The sequence below is a fragment of the Diceros bicornis genome, chromosome 5 (assembly GCF_020826845.1).
Source record: "Diceros bicornis minor isolate mBicDic1 chromosome 5, mDicBic1.mat.cur, whole genome shotgun sequence".
Lineage (NCBI taxonomy): Eukaryota > Metazoa > Chordata > Mammalia > Perissodactyla > Rhinocerotidae > Diceros > Diceros bicornis.
The window spans coordinates 23837408-23856298 of record NC_080744.1 but is presented as its reverse complement, the minus strand read 5'-3'; the positions used below and the strand labels follow the sequence as shown (position 1 = coordinate 23856298).

General features: G+C 54.9%; 2 protein-coding genes across 5 annotated transcripts; both read left to right on the top strand.

The window, feature by feature from the left end:
- The first annotated feature begins 169 nt into the window (after positions 1-169).
- Positions 170-10683, top strand: RNF31 (ring finger protein 31). Of its 4 annotated transcripts, none has more exons than XM_058540869.1 (21): positions 170-543; positions 628-774; positions 923-1078; positions 1302-1361; positions 1467-1542; positions 1777-1954; positions 2436-2823; positions 3001-3288; positions 3559-3807; positions 3909-4094; positions 4206-4412; positions 5684-5857; positions 5941-6039; positions 6129-6218; positions 8231-8345; positions 8421-8539; positions 8819-8932; positions 9080-9137; positions 9851-9947; positions 10260-10428; positions 10540-10683. In XM_058540869.1, the coding sequence occupies exons 1-21, from the start codon at positions 352-354 to the stop codon at positions 10591-10593; spliced, it is 3216 nt and encodes a 1071-aa protein (XP_058396852.1). In that variant the 5' UTR covers positions 170-351; the 3' UTR covers positions 10594-10683. The 4 variants fall into 4 exon arrangements, with proteins under 4 accessions (XP_058396852.1, XP_058396853.1, XP_058396854.1 ...); XM_058540870.1 differs by having other exon boundaries at positions 2998-3288; positions 3727-3807; XM_058540868.1 differs by having other exon boundaries at positions 171-543; positions 2998-3288.
- A 91-nt stretch (positions 10684-10774) lies between these two features.
- On the top strand, positions 10775-16079 carry IRF9 (interferon regulatory factor 9). The gene is made up of 9 exons (XM_058540879.1): positions 10775-11345; positions 12107-12287; positions 12600-12783; positions 13037-13167; positions 13256-13340; positions 13441-13533; positions 14118-14516; positions 15380-15495; positions 15639-16079. The coding sequence occupies exons 2-9, from the start codon at positions 12108-12110 to the stop codon at positions 15765-15767; spliced, it is 1317 nt and encodes a 438-aa protein (XP_058396862.1). The 5' UTR covers positions 10775-11345; position 12107; the 3' UTR covers positions 15768-16079.
- The last annotated feature ends 2812 nt before the right edge of the window (positions 16080-18891 follow it).

Genomic DNA, 18891 nt, shown 5'->3' with positions numbered 1-18891 from the left:
TCAGGGGGAGGAGCCAGGGGCCATTTACCCTTCTCATTGGCTGAGACCCGGCCTCCCTTCTTGGTCACGCCCCCTGACTTCCTGACCCCGCCCTTCCTTAACCTTAAGCCCCTCCCTTTCCCCTCAAGCTAGGTCGCAGTCCCGCCCTCTTTCCTAGTACTTCCTGTTCCCGGCTAACCCTGGCGCGGGGCCCAGGGCCGAAGACTGACCGTGGCCAGAGTGACCCGAGGCGGCTGCGCGGACCGGGTCGGGCTGTGAAGCCGGACACAAGGCGGGCAGGCCGGCAGGCGGGCCGCGCGCAGCCTGCGCCGGGTCCCGGCAGGCGGCGGGGCTGGGGCTGACTCCTGTCTCATGATGCCAGGGGAGGAGGAGCGGGCCTTCCTGGCGGCCCGCGAGGAGCTGGCGAGCGCCCTGAGGAGGGATTCCGGGCAGGCGTTTTCCCTGGAGCAGCTCCGGCCGCTGCTGGTCACTTCTCTGCCGCCAGCAGCCCGCTACCTGCAGCTGGACGCCGCACGCCTGGTCCGCTGCAACGCTGACGGAGAGGTGAGGCCCAGCCCCGCTCGGGACGGGCACGTAGGACCTGAGGCCGGGGCGGGCTCACAGCTCTCTGCCTCTGTCTGCTCCCAGCCCCGAAACTACCTCAACACCCTGTCCACGGCCCTGAACATCCTGGAGAAATATGGCCGCAACCTCCTCAGCCCTCAGCGGCCCCGCTACTGGCGCGGGGTCAAGTTTAATAACCCCGTCTTTCGCAGTACGGTGGATGCTGTGCAGGTGAAGCCCCTGGGCCACTTATGGGAGAAGGGGACTTGGCCTGGGCTGGAGGTTGGCTAGAAAGGGCCTGAGGCTGTGTTGAATGGGGAGGGGTCCAGCCCTGTTGGGAAGGGGGCCTCTGGGCGGTGACTGGTTTGAATTGTGGCAGGGGGGCCGGGATGTTCTGCGGTTGTATGGCTACACAGAGGAGCAGCCGGATGGGTTGAGCTTCCCTGAGACACAGAAGGAGCCAGATGAGCACCAAGTTGCTACAGTCACACTGGAAGTGCTGCTGCTTCGGACAGAGCTCAGCCTGCTATTACAGGTGAGGTGTCTCTAGCCCTGAGGACTTAAGCGCCAGGGCTGGGGAGCCCAGCCTGACTCCAGAGCCAGTCTGGCATCCCCCAAGCTGCTGAACCATGGGCATGGTCCCCACAGCAACCTGGGAACTCCTCATACTGTTCTCCCTGTGAATGTTGGGGGACCAGGGCTTTGAGGGAGGGCCTTGTTCTAGGGCTGTTATGTGGGAACTCTTATCTTGTTTGCAGAATACTCACCCAAGACAGCAAGCATTGGAGCAGCTGCTGAAAGACAAGGTTGAAGATGATGTAAGGAAGGCAGGAATGGGGCCCTGGGGCCTGGTGAACGAAGGGGACAGGGGTTGTTAGACTCTGTCCCCAAACCCTTGCCCATTCCCTGCCCTTTTTCCTCAGATACTGCAGCTCTCAGAGTTTGTCCCCCGACAGAGAGAGATTGATCCCGGCCCCCTCACCTCACCCTCTGCCCCAGGTATTGGCCCTATATTGGGAGGAGAGAGTGTTAGTAGACTATACGGATGAAAATTTGGGGCCACCTTCTGTCTATCTTTTTGGTTGTCTTTTTTTTTTTTTTTTTAAGAGATTAAAATTGTTGGGACCAGATATGGTGAAAAGTAGTCTGTGATTTGTCCCCCTCCACAGCAGATTTGGATGTAACCTGGTCTTTTACAGAAGGATGTTCTTTTCTTTCTCTCCTGTTCTCCAGGCTCCACTCCTGGTCCCTGCTTCCTCTGTGGTTCTGCCCCAGGCACACTGCACTGCTCAGCATGTAAACAGGCCTTGTGCCCAGCTTGTGATCGCTTGTTCCACGGGCACCCATCCCGTGCCCATCACCTCCGCCAGACCCTATCTGGGGCCCCCCAGGCCACCTGCCTGACCCCCAGGTAAGATGCCTTCTCTTCTGGATGGGAGTGAAATTGAGAGAACTTACAATGACTTGAGTATTTATCGTGTGTAGGATTCTATGCTGAAGACTTTGGTAGAGGGCAAATAACCAGTTACTGCCCTGCAGATCATAGACATTCATATCAAGCATGTAGCAGTTACAACAAGATAGATTATTATGGTATGCAAATCGGTAGTAGGAGGACAACCTAGTCTGAAGGATCAGCTCAGTCAGTTGGCAGTATTTTAAGCCACCAGTATGGGCCAGACCCTGTGTTACGGATATTTACAGCAAGCTAGGAACTTTAAGCAGTCATTTAAACTTTGACCAGGCTATGTGTATGGGAGTGCTCCAGACAGAAGAGTGTGTGCAAAGGCCAGAGCCATGTGTTGTTGTGCAGGGAATGAGGGATGCCCCGGGGTAAGGGACCCAGGCACCAGGCCCCCGCCTCAGCAGCTGTGTCTCCTTTTCCATTACAGCTTACCTGCCTCGGCTCCACCACGGCCTCAGTCAACCTCCCTGCTGGCCCTAGGAAACAGCTCTCTTTCTCCCCCTGATCCTGCAAGTGCCCGTCTGCCCTGGCACTGTGCTGCCTGTGCCACGCTAAATGAATCTTGGGCAGTGCTCTGTGTGGCCTGTGATCGGCCCCGAGGCTGTAAGGGGTTGGGGCTGGGGATTGATGGCCCCCAAGGAGCTGGAGGCCAAGAACCTGAGCTTGCACGAGGTCGTTGGGCCTGCCAGAGCTGCACCTTTGAGAATGAGGCAGCAGCCGTGCTATGTGCCATATGTGAGCGACCTCGGCTGGCTCAGCCTCCTAGCTTGGTGGTGGATTCTCGGGAGGCTGGTGTTTGCCTGCAGCCCCTTCAGGTAACCTGTTCCTGGGCTCTGTAGCTCTTTATTTGTACCTGTTAGCAGAGGCCATTCTCTACTTCCTCATGCCCTGTTTTCCTTCAGTTCCCCCTTGTCATTCCCTCCACTCCCTATGTTTCCATCTTGAGCCTTAGCCAGCTTTCAATGGGATAATTCTTTCTGCCTTCCCAGCAGGGGGATACTTTGCTCTCCTCTGCCCAGACTCCAGTCTGGTACTGTGTTCACTGTACCTTCTGCAACTCGGGCCTTGGCTGGGTGTGTGCTATGTGCAACCGGACCAGCAGCCCCACCCCAGTACAGCACGCCCCCCGGCTCCATGCCAGCTCTTTGGAAGAGCGACTCCCCGAGCCAGGGCCTCCACGACGCTTCAGTGCCCCCTTGCCCAGTTCCTGTGGGGACTCGGAGAAGCAGCGCCAAGACAAGTTGCGGGAGGAAGGCCTCCAGCTAGTGATGAAGATCCGGGTGAGGATTTGGGCCTGGGATGAAGTGAGGCTGAGCTGGTGGGAGAAGGGAGAGGCTATAGTTGATTAATACAAGGTCTTATAAAACTTGTCATTGTTAGCAGCAGCTGCCTCTTATTAAACACTGCCTCCATGACAGGTATCATGCTGTGCACTGCTCACATGGTCCACACATCTGAGCTCAACCACTGTCAGCATTTTGGTTGGGGCTGGGAGTCGTGGAGGGTGCCCTTCCTGATGGGCCCTCTGTCTGGGTGGGACTGTGCCTTAGGAAGGGGAAGCTGCAGGCGCCTGTCCAGAGGAGGTCTTCTCGGCTCTGCAGTACTCGGGCACCGAGGTGCCCCTGCAGTGGTTGCGCTCAGAGCTGCCCTATGTGCTGGAGATGGTGGCTGAGCTGGCTGGACAGCAGGACCCAGGGCTGGGTGCCTTTTCCTGTCAGGAGGCCCGGAAAGCCTGGCTGGACCGTCACGGCAATCTTGATGAAGCTGTGCAAGAGTGTGTGAGGGCCCGGCGCAGGAAGGTACCAGCCGTGCTGGAGGTGGGGCAGGGCTGAGGGTTGTGGGCCTCAGAGCCTCTCATTCTCCTCTGCTTGTTTTTTCCCTCTCCACGCCCAACTGGCAGGTGCAGGAGCTCCGGTCCCTGGGCTTTGGGCCTGAGGAGGGGTCTCTGCAAGCATTGTTCCAGCACGGGGGTGATGTGGCACGGGCCCTGACTGAGCTACAGCGCCAGCGCCTAGAGCCCTTCCATCAGCGCCTCTGGGACAGTGGCCCTGAGCCCACCCCTTCCTGGGACGGGCCAGATAAGCAGGTGCTGGGGGAAGGTGAAGAGCCCACTTAAAGGAGCAGAGGGAAGGCTGAGGGGTAGAATCCCTGGGGTCTGACAGCCTCTTCTTCCCTCTCGACCTGAATCACATTGCAGAGCCTGGTCAGGCGGCTTTTGGCGGTCTACGCACTCCCCAGCTGGGGCCGTGCAGAGCTGGCACTGTCGCTGCTGCAGGAGACACCCAGGAACTATGAGTTGGGGGACGTGGTGGAAGCTGTGAGGCAGAGCCAGGACCGGGCCTTCCTGCGCCGCTTGCTTGCCCAGGAGTGTGCCGTGTGCAGCTGGGCCCTGCCCCGCAACCGGGTAAGCCTCCCACTAAACCCCTCTAAGGCCTTAGAATGACTCTGTTCCCTTTGGACACCCACTCCATCCCAGCCTTGTCTCTGGTCCTGTCTTTTGCTGTGCAGTTGCCCACGTGCCCCTGAAGGCTTCTGGGAGGGGAGGGCAGGAATAGGCCACCTCCCCTCCTTTTTTTTTTAATGTTTTTTAAAATTACGGAAAATTTCAGGAACACAATAGTAGAGAAAGATGTATAACAAATTCCCTCCTCCACCTGTGACTCCCTCACCATGTATTCATCACCAAGTTTCAGCAATTATCAATGTATGGCCAATCCTCATCTACCTACACACACAGAGGATTGTTTTGAAGCAAATCTCAGGCATCGTATAATTTATCTATAAATACTTCAGTATGTATCTCTAGAAGATAAAGCTCTTTGAAAACAGCCACTAATACCATTGTCACACCAAAAAAATGAACAGTATTCTTTAACGTCATCATCAAATATCCAGTTGGTAGGAACAGGCCCCTCTTATCTCCTGAGCCCCCACTTACTCTAGGTCGGAAGTGGCAGTTCTTTGGCCAAATACAGTCCAGTTTAGTTAGGTTGGCTCTGCATGGTTTTTGTTTTGTTTTATTTTTAATCTTTATTTTAAAATAATCGTAGATTCACAGGAAGTTGTAAAAATAGTAGAGTCCTGTGTCCTCTTCTGCACCTTCCCCCAATGGTGACATCTTATATAATTATAGCACAGTATCAAGACCAAGAAATAGACACTGGTACAATGTTTGCTAGACTGCGGCCCTTGTTCATTTTTCTCGTGGATGCATGTGTGTGTGGTTCTGTGCTGGTTTATCTCATGTATAAATTCCTGTCACCACTACTACAATCAAGATACAGACTGTTCCGTCACCACAAAGGAGCCCCCTCCTGCTACCCTTTTATAGTTGTAACCTTCTTCCCCTCCTCCCATCACCTGACAACCACTAGGCTATTCTCCATCTCTATAGTTTTGTCATTTCAAGGATGGTATTTGTGTGCTTGCTTTTAATTGAACGTGAATGCCGTTAGAGGGCGCTCTTCCTTTTACTTGAGGTCTCACCATTGTCTGTTTTCCTCCACCTCATGGTCTTCAGACACTTAGGTTGCCTGCCTGGCATTTGTTGGCATTTAAGGTTGCTACCCCTGCCCAGTTGTTAATTAGACCCTGGTTCTCAGAGGACACCTGGCTACTTCCCCTTCCTCTGGCTGGCAGCTGTGGCTTCTGACCTCCTCCGCCCTCGCCCTCTAGATGCAGGCCCTGACCTCCTGTGAGTGCACCATCTGTCCTGACTGCTTCCGCCAGCACTTCACCATCGCCTTGAAGGAGAAGCACATCACAGATATGGTGTGCCCCGCCTGTGGCCGCCCCGACCTCACCGATGACACACAGTTGCTCAGCTACTTTTCCACCCTTGACATCCAGGTACTGCAGTTCCTAGGACTCAGGGTGCCCTGGGCTTTGAATGGGAACCCTGCCCACCCACCGCTTCTGCATCCTGTCCCCAGCTTCGAGAGAGCCTAGAGCCAGATGCCTATGCGCTGTTCCACAAGAAGCTGACTGAGGGTGTGCTCATGCGGGACCCCAAGTTCCTGTGGTGTGCCCAGGTAAGGGGTCTGCCCAGAGGAGCTGACTGGAGAGCCAGGGGGTGGTGCCAGGTCAGGCCTTGGATAGCTTTATGCTCTTGTACCCACAGTGCTCCTTTGGCTTCATATACGAGCGTGAGCAGCTGGAGGCAACTTGTCCGCAGTGTCACCAGACCTTCTGTGTGCGCTGTAAGCGCCAGGTGAGGCACATCCATCCTTTCAGAAATACTTGCTGAGCTGCTGGCCGGTACTGGGTTAGACTCAGCTCTGGGCTCAAAGAGCTTACAGACTAGTCAGGGAGGGAGGGAGGAAAGATGAGAGAGGAAGGAAGGATGAGGGAGGGAGGAAGGAAGATGGAGGGACGGAGGATGAAGGGGGGTGGAAGGATGAGGGGATGAGTGATGAGAGATGAGGAGGGAGAAGGGAGGAAAGATGGAGGAGGAAGGAGGAAGGGTAGTGGGAAGAGGGAGAAGGATGAGGGGGAGGGAGGAGGGATGGGGGAGGAGGGAGAAGGAGTGAGGAGAGATGGGGAGGAGGGATGAGGGAGGGAGGAGGATGAGGAGAAAGGATGAGGAGAGGAAGGAGGGATGAGGGAGGAACAGAGATAAAGGAGGGAGGAGGAGGAAGGATGAAGGGGGGAGGTGTGAAAGGTAAGGGAAAAGAGAAAGGAATGGTGAGGGAGGGAGGCAAAGCAAGAAGGAAAGGAGGGAGGGAGAGAGAGCACACTTACACATAGGCATGAAGAAAACAAATAGGAATCTGAGATTAGAAATAAGGGAATAGGAGCTGGCCCGGTGGCTTAGAGGTTAAGTGCGCGCACTCCGCTACTGGCGGCCCGGGTTTGGATCTCAGGCGCGCACAGACGCACCGCTTCTCCAGCCGTGCTGATGCCGCGTCCCACATACAGCAACTAGAAGGATGTGCAACTATGACATACAACTATCTACTGGGGCTTTGGGGAAGAAAAAGAGGAGGAGAATTGGCAATAGATGTTAGCTCAGAGCCAGCCTTCCTCAGCAAAAAGAGGAGGATTAGCACGGATGTTAGCTCAGGGCTGATCTCCCTCACAAAAAAAAAAAAAAAGAAAAGAAATAACGTAATATACCTACTTAGGATAGAGAGGTCAGACAAGTCTTCTCTAAAATGGTTTAATTTAAGCTCAGGCCTGAAAGTTAAGAAGAAGCCAGCTACGCAAAGTATTCGGGACAGAAAGAACCACACATGGAAGGGCCACAGTCAGAACAAATGTGTGGCGGGAGCCTCTAGAACAGGAGTGAGAGTGGCAGGTGGTGGGAGAGGAGCCAGCTGCCAGATCAGGAGAGGCCGTGAGGCCGAGGGAGGAAGGTATTTGCCTTTCATTCTAAGACTCAGCAAGGGGTGATACTATCTCAGTTACCTTTTAAAAAGCTTAATATTTGGGGCCAGCCCCGTGGCTTAGCAGTTAAGTGCGTGCGCTCCGCTACTGGCGGCCCGGGTTCGGATCCTGGGCGCGCACCGACGAACCGCTTCTCCGGCCATGCTGAGGCCGCATCCTACATACAGCAGCTAGAAGGATGTGCAACTATGACATACAACTATCTATTGGGGCTTTGGGGGAAAAAAAAAAAAAGGAGGAGGATTGGCAATAGATGTTAGCTCAGAGCCGGTCTTCCTCAGCAAAAAGAGGAGGATTAGCATGGATGTTAGCTCAGGGCTGATCTTCCTCACAAAAAAAAAAAAAAAGCTTAATATTTGATACCAAAAAGTTGCATCTGTTTTATGAAACACGATAATGAGATGAACACCTGAGACCCTCCCACCAAACCTGAAAGCTAGAATGCTCCCAACACTGTTGAAGCTGCCTGACTTGTGCTTTCCAAGGCACTTTGGCTGCCAGGTGGAGAAGGGAGCAGGAGTGGGAGGCCGAGAGACAGGTAACCGAGGCAGGTAACTGAGGCAAGGCCTGACCGGCCCGGAGTAAGGCGGTCACAGTAGGGAGGAAGAAACGGGGCAGGGTTGAGACAGGCTCGGGTGGTGGAAGCAAGACTTGCATGTGACTCTGCGGTAGCATGAGGAAATGACAGAACTGAGGCTGCCCCTCCGTGTGCGGTTTAAGCAAACGGTGGATGGCAGTGCCATGAACTAAGCCAGGGACCACTGGATATGAGTGGAGGGACCAGCAAGAAGGGCCTGGGATGGAGCTTGCATGTGAAGCTTGCTTTCCTGCCGGCAGTGGGAGGAGCAGCACCGAGGCCGGAGCTGCGAGGATTTCCAGAACTGGAAACGCAACAATGACCCAGAATACCAGGCCCAGGGCCTGGCAATGTATCTTCAGGAAAATGGCATTGGTAAGGCTGCCCCACTGCTCCTGAGGGCCTCGAGGAGCAGTGGCAGCCCCAGCCCTGACCTGTTGTCCCTTGCAGATTGCCCCAACTGCAAGTTCTCGTACGCACTGGCCCGAGGAGGCTGCATGCACTTCCACTGTACCCAGTGCCGCCATGAGTTCTGCAGTGGCTGCTACAATGCCTTTTACGCCAAGAATGTGAGCCCAGAGAATGGGGATGGAAGGGATGGAAGGGATAGAAGGGCAGGGGGCTGCCATTGGGTGTGAGGGGCAGAGGCCATGGAGGTGCGTGGCCCAGTGGAAGAGAAGAGGCCAGTGGGGTGTGAAGCACCTCTCTCTGTCCCCTCTCCCCCTCTGCTTGCTCCAGACCTTCCAGTGTCTCCATCCCCCACTCCCCACCCCTCATGCAGGGGTTCCTGAGAGACCAGGACCCCAAAAGTCTCCAACTTCCCCTCTCCCATCTGGCTTCTCCACCAGAAATGTCCAGACCCTAACTGCAGGGTGAAAAAGTCCCTGCACGGCCACCACCCCCGAGACTGCCTCTTCTACCTGCGGGACTGGACTGCTCTCCGACTCCAGAAGCTGCTACAGGTCACGGGTGGCCACCCTGGCTGGGTTTGCAGGTTGCCCAGGAGAGGAGGCAGGGCTCAGGGTGGCAAGAAGGGAAAGGCTCTGTGCTGGGGAATCGGCAGGCTGGCATCCAGGGGATCCTAACGCTCATCTGTCTGCCTTCCTCAGGACAATAACGTCATGTTCAACACAGAGCCCCCAGCGGGGGCCCGGGCGGTCCCTGGAGGTGAGTGTTGGGACAAGCCTTGGAGAAGGGAGGATGGGCTGGGCTCCCACTGTGTGGTGGGTAAAGGGGAGGCTTTGGTCTGGGATCAGACCTGGGCTCAGAGCCGTCCTGTGCTTGCTTGTTGTGTGCCCACGGGCAGGTTAATTAACTTCCTTGGCCTTGTTTCTTCCTCTGTAAAATGGGAGTAATATCCACCTTGCAGCTAAGCTGTTTTACGTAAGGCCACATTAAAGCCCCTAGCACCTCCCTACTAATTTTCTTCTCACATTTCCAAACAATAGTCATTATTAGTTACCTCAAGGAGTATTTAATGAGACTTGCTAGTTGCACTATTTGAGGTTCCATGGGGGGCAACAGGAAGATGTTATATATGGTTCCTCGCTTCGTGCCATCTAGATAGAGTAAGACCTTCACAGAATAAGTTAACTATGCAAGAGCTGCACCACAACCAAAAGAGCTGTCTCGGGACTATGTGATTATGAGCCAAAAGCAGCTTGCATAAAAGCAGGGACAGCAAGTCCCTGCTTCTGTGTCAGAGTTGATCTGCCGCGATGGCATCTCTAAGGACTCCCACTGTTAGAGCAGGGGCTCCTGTCTTCTGTCCCCTCCCTGGAGGCTGCCTCCCATGCCTCCATCAATATCCCAGTTCTCCTGGGGTTTTGTGGTCAGTGGCCTCCTCCCAACAAAGGGTCCCTTCCTTCCCTTACACTTAGGTGGCTGCCGAGTGATGGAGCAGAAGGAGGTTCCCAATGGGCTCCGGGACGAAGCTTGTGGCAAGGAGACGCCAGCTGGTTATGCTGGCCTCTGCCAGTGAGTGCCAGGAAGGGCGTGGAGCCTGGTTTTGGGGAGGAGAACAGGAGTGCTGAGGGTATGCCAGGCAGTAAAGTGGGTCTTAGGGAGCAGCAGGTCCTCCAGGAGTGGGAGGGAGGGGGCTCTCTGGGCACGGGCACGGATAGGTAGTAGCAGGCAGCCTGCCCAGGTTGGCAGTACCTACAAGTACAACAGGCAAGGGTTATCAATCTTGTTTGTCCGAGTAAGCCAGTGCCCAGCAAGGTGCTGAGTACACTCAGTTAATATTAGGAGAACAGAAGAACAAATATTCCGCCCTCTCATCTCCCCCAGGGCACACTACAAAGAGTATCTTGTGAGCCTCATCAATGCCCACTCACTGGACCCAGCCACCCTGTATGACGTGGAGGAGCTGGAGACGGCTGCCGAGCGCTACCTGCACGTGCGCCCCCAGCCGCTGGCGGGGGAGGACGCCCCCGCCTACCATACCCGCTTGTTACAGGTAAAGCCTCCCTCCAGCCTCGCCTCTGACCCTATGCTCTAGAAGTCCCCTGTCCTGCCTGTGTCTCAGCTCTAGGCTTCCAGTATCATCATCTTCTCTCTCCTTCTGCAGAAGCTGATGGAAGAGGTGCCCTTGGGACAGAGTATCCCCCGCAGGAGGAAGTAGCTGAGGGCGAGGGTCCTGATGAGGGTCCCATGGCCCAGCTCCCTCAGTAACAGCTCCAGCACCAATAAAGAGGCATCTCCTTGCCCAGGCTTCTTAGTGGTCCTTCTTCCTGGCCCCACCATCTAGGGGCACCAGGGAAAGAGGGGGGTGAACAGAGCTTTGCTGAAAGGGCCCCCTGCTGCCCACCGCCTGACCCTCCCTGGATTTGGGTCCAGGAAGGAATTGACACCATGGATGGCCGAGAGAGGCCCTGCCCATCCAGCCCCCTGTCCTGGGCTTCCTTCTTCCCTGCCTCCCTTCTTTTCATCAAATTCAGCTGATATTTGAGGTCACCTAATAGGCACCAAGCAGGGACTGTGGGGGAACACAGAGGTACAGGTGGTACAGGGCTATCGAGAGGTCCCAGGCCAGACTCCAGGACACTGTGGCCTCCGTGGGGAAGCAGTAGCGTTACAGATGGTTAGATACAAGCAAGGAGTATCTGAGGGAGGAAGGGGAATGAGCCTCCCGGGGCCCTCCTGCATCTCCGCGGTGGAATTCCAACAGTGAAATTATCAGATGCCGCTGCCCTCTGGTGGTGACCAGTTGCTCTGCAACTCTGGACCACGTGATTTCTGGGAAAAGGACCTCCGAGAGAAGAAGTGAAACTTAGGGTGGGGACTGTAGAAAGGGGCGGAGAGATCAGGAAGCTGCCTAGCCAGGAGCCGAGCTGAGGTCAGCAGAGCCCTGGGACAGCCTGCACAGGAGCTCAGGTAAGATCAGCCAAGGACGGGTGTCAGCCTGGGTTTAGGGCTGGAAGCCCGGGCAGGATGGGGATGTAGGGGTTCCTGGGGGACCCTGCTAGACTGGGGAATAAACAGAAGGCCTGTGAGCCGGGAAGCAGGAGGTTTGTCTTGAGTGAGAGACTGACCAGGGGCCGGTGACCCAAGCCCTACAGGCAAAGGGCAGGAGGGCCTGCCCGCCGGGTGTTCAGGGGAGAAGGCTCTTTGCCCTGGCTCCACTTGACCCTGTTTGTTGTCTTGCCTTCTGGCCCTGCCCACTTCTGCCGCAGCTCCGCCCCTGCCCCCAGCTCCTTACCCCCCTACCCCTGGGGCACACGGGAGGGATGGGAGTGAAAGGATGGGTTGTGGGGGTGTGGGGGAAGAGGGTTGATGAGGCACCTCAGAAGCAGATACTGCCTCTGCAAATGCTTGGGGATCCAGACAGACCTCTCACCTGGAACGGAACACCAAATGATAGATTCCCGAAAAGTCTTAAAATTAAGACCAGTGTCTAAGGTTTCCTTCCACATGTCAAGCGTGGGATGTTAAAAAGAATGTATTTTTTGTAATCTCTAGTGATGGCAGAAACAACAATTCAGCCTCAGAGAATTTTGAGATACGTCTGGAGGCAAAAGATGGATGGGATCTCCCGGGCCCCTTGCCAGAATCCAACCCCTATGGCCAGGATCTCAGCAGATGTGCCCTCCCAAAGTGTCATTTCTACTGATGCTTCCTGCTGCTCTCATCCTCAGGATGGCATCAGGCAGGGCGCGCTGCACCCGAAAGCTCCGGAACTGGGTGGTGGAACAGGTGGAGAGCGGGCAGTTCCCAGGGGTGTGCTGGGATGATGCAGCGAAGACCATGTTCCGGATTCCCTGGAAGCATGCGGGCAAGCAGGACTTCCGGGAGGACCAGGATGCTGCCTTCTTCAAGGTGAAAGGGCCTGGGAACCAGCCCCTCCCTCCAGTGAGGATGGAGTTTGCACTGGCGCTCTTGCCCTCGAGGCGTTGCGTCTGCCTGGGTTTCAGATAAAGGGGAATTGGAGGGTAGAACCAGCTACATAATTGTCAGAGCCCAGTGCCAAATGAAAATGCAAAAATTATTAAGGATTTCAAGAGGGCAACAGCAGAGCATTAACCTGGTCCAGGCTCTGCAAGTGCTCAGGCCGCACATCTGTGAAGCCAGCCCTAGTGGAGGGTCATCCGGGGTCTGTGACACCCCTTCTCCACTCCCTCTGTCTCCTAGGCCTGGGCAATATTTAAGGGGAAGTACAAGGAAGGGGATACAGAAGGCCCTGCTATCTGGAAGACCCGTCTGCGCTGTGCCCTCAACAAGAGTACTGAATTTGAGGAGGTTCCTGAGAATGGCCATCGGGATGGGGCTGAACCCTACAAGGTGTATCGGCTGCTGCCACCAGGAACCCTCCCTGGTGAGTGTCCCCTTGCCCAACCACTCCTAGAATCAGCAGACTGGGGAGGGAGGTTGGAGATAGGAGCCTCCTGGGAGGAGAGCGGGCCCACTCCACACCCTTGTCAGAGTTCCGCCCTATCCCTGTCCTTGGGGAGCTGCTCCCCAGGGTCCCCTGCCAGTCCTGCCCATCCTTTCACTGCCTCCTCTCTCTCCCCTACTCTGTCCCCACTTAAGGCTCTGACCTTTCTCTCCCCCTTGACAATATCCCACAGCCCAGCCAGGGAACGAGAAATCACCATCAAAGCGACACTACAGTTCTGTGCTCTCTGAGAGAGAGGAGGATGAGGGTGCCAAAAAGAACTGTATACTCAGTCCCTCCTTGCCCCAGGACCCCCTCAAAAATGTAAGAGCTGGGGAGGGAGCTGGGTGGGCCTGAGGGCAAGCCAGTAACTAGGGGGAGAGGTGGCCAACAATAGACCCTGTGTCTGCAGGAGGAGGTGAGGTCTGATGGGGGCTCAGGCCATTCAGACTTCGGGAGCAGCAGCAGCAGCAGCAACAGCCCTGAGCCTCAGGAAGGTACCACCTGCCCTGCCTCGTGTGTCATCCCCATGCCATACCCTCTGGCTCTTGGACATCCCAGTCCAACTCTGAATGATGTGCCTCTGCCCCCTTCTAGGTGCAGACAAAACTGAGGCTCCTTTCCAAGGAGATCAGGCTCCTTTCCAAGGAGATCAGGTGTGCCTGGAGCCTGTGCCCTCTCAAGACTCAGGTACTTGGTGTTTCTGACTCATCCCTGTCCCCTGTCCCCCTAGCTCATCTTCCTGTGGCTATGCATGCATTATCTAGTCTGTCAGACTTGCCACAAGCTGGGCCCACCTTCCCTGGACTGCCCCCGGACACCAGAGGCACTGGTGTCCAGGTAGTGCACCTGGCTGGACTCCAGACTCCAAACAGTGTGCTTCTCAAAAATACCCCCTACATACTCTGTTCCCTGGAAATCACTGTGAGACACTGAGTTCTGTGGGTTGAGCAAAGGCCCAATCTCTGGGACCTTCTTGTCAGTTGTAAGACCCTGGACATGAAGCCCTGAGGCCTCAGTGGAAATCGGTATATTAGCTACTCTCCTGAGTGATGGGAAAGTCTGACAGGAAGCCCCCTGGCTGGTGAGGGTGGGGGTGAGGATGAGGAGGGAGGGCGCCTTCTCTACCCTCAGAAGGTACAGCTCCTGCCCCCACCCCTGCAGCCTGCCTTGTCCTCCGCAGGCCTGGCTTGGCTTCCCTCTCTGGGCCTCACACCCCTCAGCAGCAAAATGAAGACACTGGGTTTGCAAGGAGCCCCTGTTTGTTTTCCCAGAACCTCATGCTGACCAGATGGACCCTTGGGGAGACGCTCTGGTGCAGCTGGCCACAGACTACTCGCTGCTGCTCACCTTCATCTACAGTGGGCGTGTGGTGGGTGAGGCCCAAGTGCAGAGCCTGGATTGCCGCCTCGTGGCTGAGCCCTCAGGCTCCCAGTACGGCATGGAGCAGGTGGTCTTTCCCAAGCCTGGCCCTCGAGAGCCCACCCAGCGCCTGCTGAGCCAGCTCAAGAGAGGTGTCCTGGTGGCCAGCAACTCCCGAGGCCTCTTCGTGCAACGCCTTTGCCCCATCCCCATCTCCTGGAATGCACCCCAGGCCCCTCCTGGTCCAGGCCCGCATCTGCTGCCCAGCAATGAGTGCGTGGAGCTCTTCAGGACCGCCTACTTCTGCAGAGGTGAGGTGCTCCAGCACCTGAGCCCCTATCCCCACCTCTTAGTGCCCACTGGGCCCGACTTGGTAGGCCCTGCCAGCACCCTGTGCTCCCTCCAGCAGATCCTCCCTCACAGCCTCTGCACAGCATCCTGAGGAGCCCCATGCTCAGCCCTGGCAGGTGCCTGGCAGCCGTCCATCCCCAGCCAAGGCCGCAGGAGACCAGCACACGAGTGTTACATCTTGGGGAACACTATCACATGGAAATGTACAATAATCATGGGACAGTGCACCTCGTGGCCCTCTCCCAGATACACAGTTGCACACATGACCATCCACACATTTGGGCGAGCTGGCACACATCACACCCCCTGGCCCTACCACACTAAAGGCGTCCTCTCAGTTTGCACTCTTGGAATTCCACTTCCTGCCTCCATTCATCTCTAACTCTGACCTTGGGAGTGGGGGCCAGGAGTATAGGGGACCCGAGCGTGTGTCGCCAGGGCCATGGGTGCCTAGGGAGGGTGTGAGCAGGCAACAAGGGTGTGGGCACATCTGTGTTAGCAGCCAGGGCTGCTGTCACAGGGATTCTGAACTCCCCACAGAGAGCTTGTCAGGTTGTGTGTACTTGGCTGCCTCTAAATACTTCTTACTCAAGGAAGGGGCGCCTTTTCCTATTTGTAGACGGGCGAGCAGCAGCTTAGTTGCTAGCATTTCTGGAGCAAGGCAGCAGCTTCGTGACCCTGCAGCTCCTGCTCCGGCGTTGGTCTCCAAGTGGCCCCACTCCCACCTCTCTTTCTCCATTATAGGTTCCTCTCTGTTCCCCCCCGCCTGTGGCCCTCTCCCTTCTCTTTTCTTTCTTCCCACTCTTGACCTTTTCTCTTTCAGACTTGGCCAGGTACTTCCAAGGCCTGGGTCCCCCACCCAAGTTCCAGGTGACACTGAATTTCTGGGAGAAAAGCCCTGACTCTAGCCACACCCCAGAGAGTCTGATCACAGTGCAAGTGAGTTCGGGGCAGGAGCAGAATAGCATGCCTATGTGTGTGAGGGTGGGGTTCCAGGAGGAGAAGGGGCCTCCCTGGGGAAGGGGCTCCTGGGGGGAGTGTGTCCTCCGCCCCCATGCTCATGGTCCCCTCTCCTGGTGCAGATGGAGCAGGCCTTCGCCCGACATTTACTAGAGGAGACTCCAGAGGAGCAGGCAGCCACTCTGTCCCTGGTGCAGAGCCTGGGGAGCCCGCCCTCCTCCTCCCCTCTCTGTTCCTCCTGTCTCCTTTGAAAGAGACTCATTCTCCACGTTGTCGACCGGCCTCCCTCACTCATAATTGCCTATGGTTGTCTGTGATGATTATGTCCTTGAACTCCTCACGTACCCTAGCTGGTGGGGAACTCAAGGATGATTTTTATCCTTTTTTTTATTATTATTTTGAAATACACCCTCCTTCATCTCTGAGGAACTGAACTGGGAAAGTCCAAATGGTGTGAACTCAGGGGGCCTTTCCCTCTTCCCCCAACCCTAAAGCCAAGCACTTTATATTTTCTTGTTAGACCTTCACTAAAGATTTGAAATAAAATTTTATTGAAAAAGGAATCGGTATTTGATTTGTTGGGAGAAGAAGGCAGCAGGGGGCGCAGGGAGATGACAGAGATGTTCCTTGAAAGCAAGCACTTGGTTTCTCTTCCTGCTGATGTCTCCGGCCCCTCCTCTCCTCCACCCACAGGCTCCGGTTGGGAGGCCATCTGGGTGCCAGGTTCTGGGCCTGGCTCTCTGTGCCCTGGAAGCAACCAGGATTAGGGAGAGAGTTAGGGTCAGCCAGCCAAGATGGGCACTGAGTCTACAGCCACTGTAGCCAACCTCACATGGGAAAATCGGGCTCCACAGTTCTTGGGTAGAGGCATCTGATTCTGGCCTTCACAACAGGCCTAGGGTTGGACGCTGGCCTGGGGGTCTACATGGACAAGAGAACTTGAAGTTGACCTGCAACTGTGGGCTCGAGGCCCTGGGGCCTAGCAGGGGAGAGGAAGTCCAAGGGGAGAGTTGCTGAAGCTCCTGCGCCTGGAACAGACCAGGCCCTGGGGCCTCTTCTCCCAGGACATGGGGCACTGTCACTCCAACTGAAGGGTGCTCCCAAACTGGTTGCCTAGCTCTGCCTGAGCCCCACAAAAGACAATCTGGCCTAGACTGCCATGTCACCAACACTCTGTTTGCTGAGATTTGAGGGGTCCAAATCAGCTGACAGGCCTCTCCCTTATCCCTGTGCTTATTTTTCCACCAAACTGGAGGGTCTTCCTTCACAAGGCCACTTGTCATCCTACCTCTCTGTACACTCACATCCATCCGACTAGTTCAGACCCTTCACTGCTTACCTGACTGCCACAGTCTCCAGCTTCCCACTTCCTGTACGTGACATCAGATTGCAGGAGGAGAGGCCTCCCAGACGAGACTCCTTCCTGCCATGTCACCCTCATCAACCTTCAGCGGCTCACCTCCATGATCAAATCCAGCTCCTCAAGGATCTCCTTGCCTTCTCACTTGACAAAACTTCAGCGCTGCTTTTGAGCCTCTCTGCCTGCTTGGACCTTCCTTCTCTTCAGCCTTGCCCACCACGCTCCTGAGAAGCCAGGAGCCTAAACAGGCGTCTGCGCTGGCCGTGAAGAAATCAGGTACTGAGTGCACAGGGGCACAAGCCCTGTTGTGCCCCCAATTTGCTGAAATCCCTCCTGGACCTTCTCTGTATCTGCTACCTCCTCGATTCCACTTTCTCTCATACCCCACACCAGATCCCTCGGCAAATCCCCTCATTAGTCCTTCAAAATCTGTCCAGAGTTTGACATTTTGGAGCACGCCACCATTGTCTGTCACACCTCTTCTTCCTGCTTCCTTCTACGTCTTCTTCTTCTCTGCTTCTACTCTTGTCAACCTTCAACCCACTCTCATTACAGTAGAGATCTTTGTTTTTTTTTGAGGAAGATTGGCCCTGTGCTAACATCTGTTGCCAATCTTTCTCTTTTTCTTTTTTCTCCTCAAAGCCCCAGTACATAGTTGTGTGTCATAGTTGTAGAGTTGTAGTTCTTCTATGTGGGACGCTGCCTCAGCATGGCTTGATGAGTGGTGAGTAGGTCCGTGCCCAGGATCCGAACCAGTGAAACCCAGGCTGCTGAAGCGGAATGTGCGAACTTAACTGCTACGCCACTGGGCTGGCCCCAACATCCTCTTAACACATAAATCTCACCATGGCACTCCCTTGCTCAAAACCCTCCATCGGATCTCAACTCAGGGTAAAACCCAAATCCTCCAAGGTCCTTGTGATGTGGCCCTTGCCATTCTCAGTCACTTTGCTCCAGGCTCCTTGAACCCACCAAACACATTTCTGCCTCAGGACCTTTGCACTTGCTCATTCCTTTGTCTAAAAAAACTCTTCCTTCGGGTAGGCACATGACTTGCCCCCTCCCTTCAGAGAGGTCTTCCCTGAGCACCCTACCTAAATAGCAGCCCTCACTACTCTCTGTTCTCTGCTGCCTCATTTTTCTTCATAGTACTGATCACCACTTCACATTTTCTCTTTGTCTACTTGTTTATCATTTCTCCTTCCCTACTCCATGAGAACAGGGACTTGTTTTGTTCATGGCTATATCTGCAGTGCCTAGAGGAGAGCCTGCCATGCAGTAGGCATGGAATATATACTCATTGAATGAATGGATGGATGAATGAACAAATGACTGTGGCCCATGCTGATCTCCTAAAGTAGGGTCTAAGCACCTTAAAAGCAGGTGCCCCTACTTTATCATCTTTGTGCGGCAATGTTTGTGCCCCAATGTGAACACTTATGAACACTGACAACAGATGTGCAGTGATTGGAACAATTTGTAAGTATCATGTAGAAGCCACTCCAGCCAAGCACAGTAGAAGAGGGATGGGGACACTGGAATTCAGGAGAGCAGGCTGTCACTAAGGAGCTGTGAGGTCTGGGAGAAACAGTCAATATGAGCCTCTCTTTTCTCAGCTGTAGAGGCAAGGCTTGGACTATGAACTCCCTTCCAGCCTTGACATTCTGTGGTTGTAAATTTAGGGCAATTGCACATTCATTTGACAAATATTTACTGAGCTGGGTTCCAGGGCTAATTGAAAAAACAAGACCCCAAACTCAAGAGCTCCCAGACTGAAGGAACAAAATAAAACAGGGTCAGCATAGCTTCAGGAAGAGCCCAGTCTTAAAGAAACGGCTGTGCAAAGGCAGGAGGCATGGGGACAAGGGATATTTGTAATTACAACCACACCACTTAATTTTACACACAGAGTTATTTGAAACAAATGGCTTTTGCAGGTCGAAAAGTGTGCCCTGCATCTAACAAAGCTAAAGCCTGTTTCAGCCAGAACATTCACAACTGGAAAACAGCCAGAA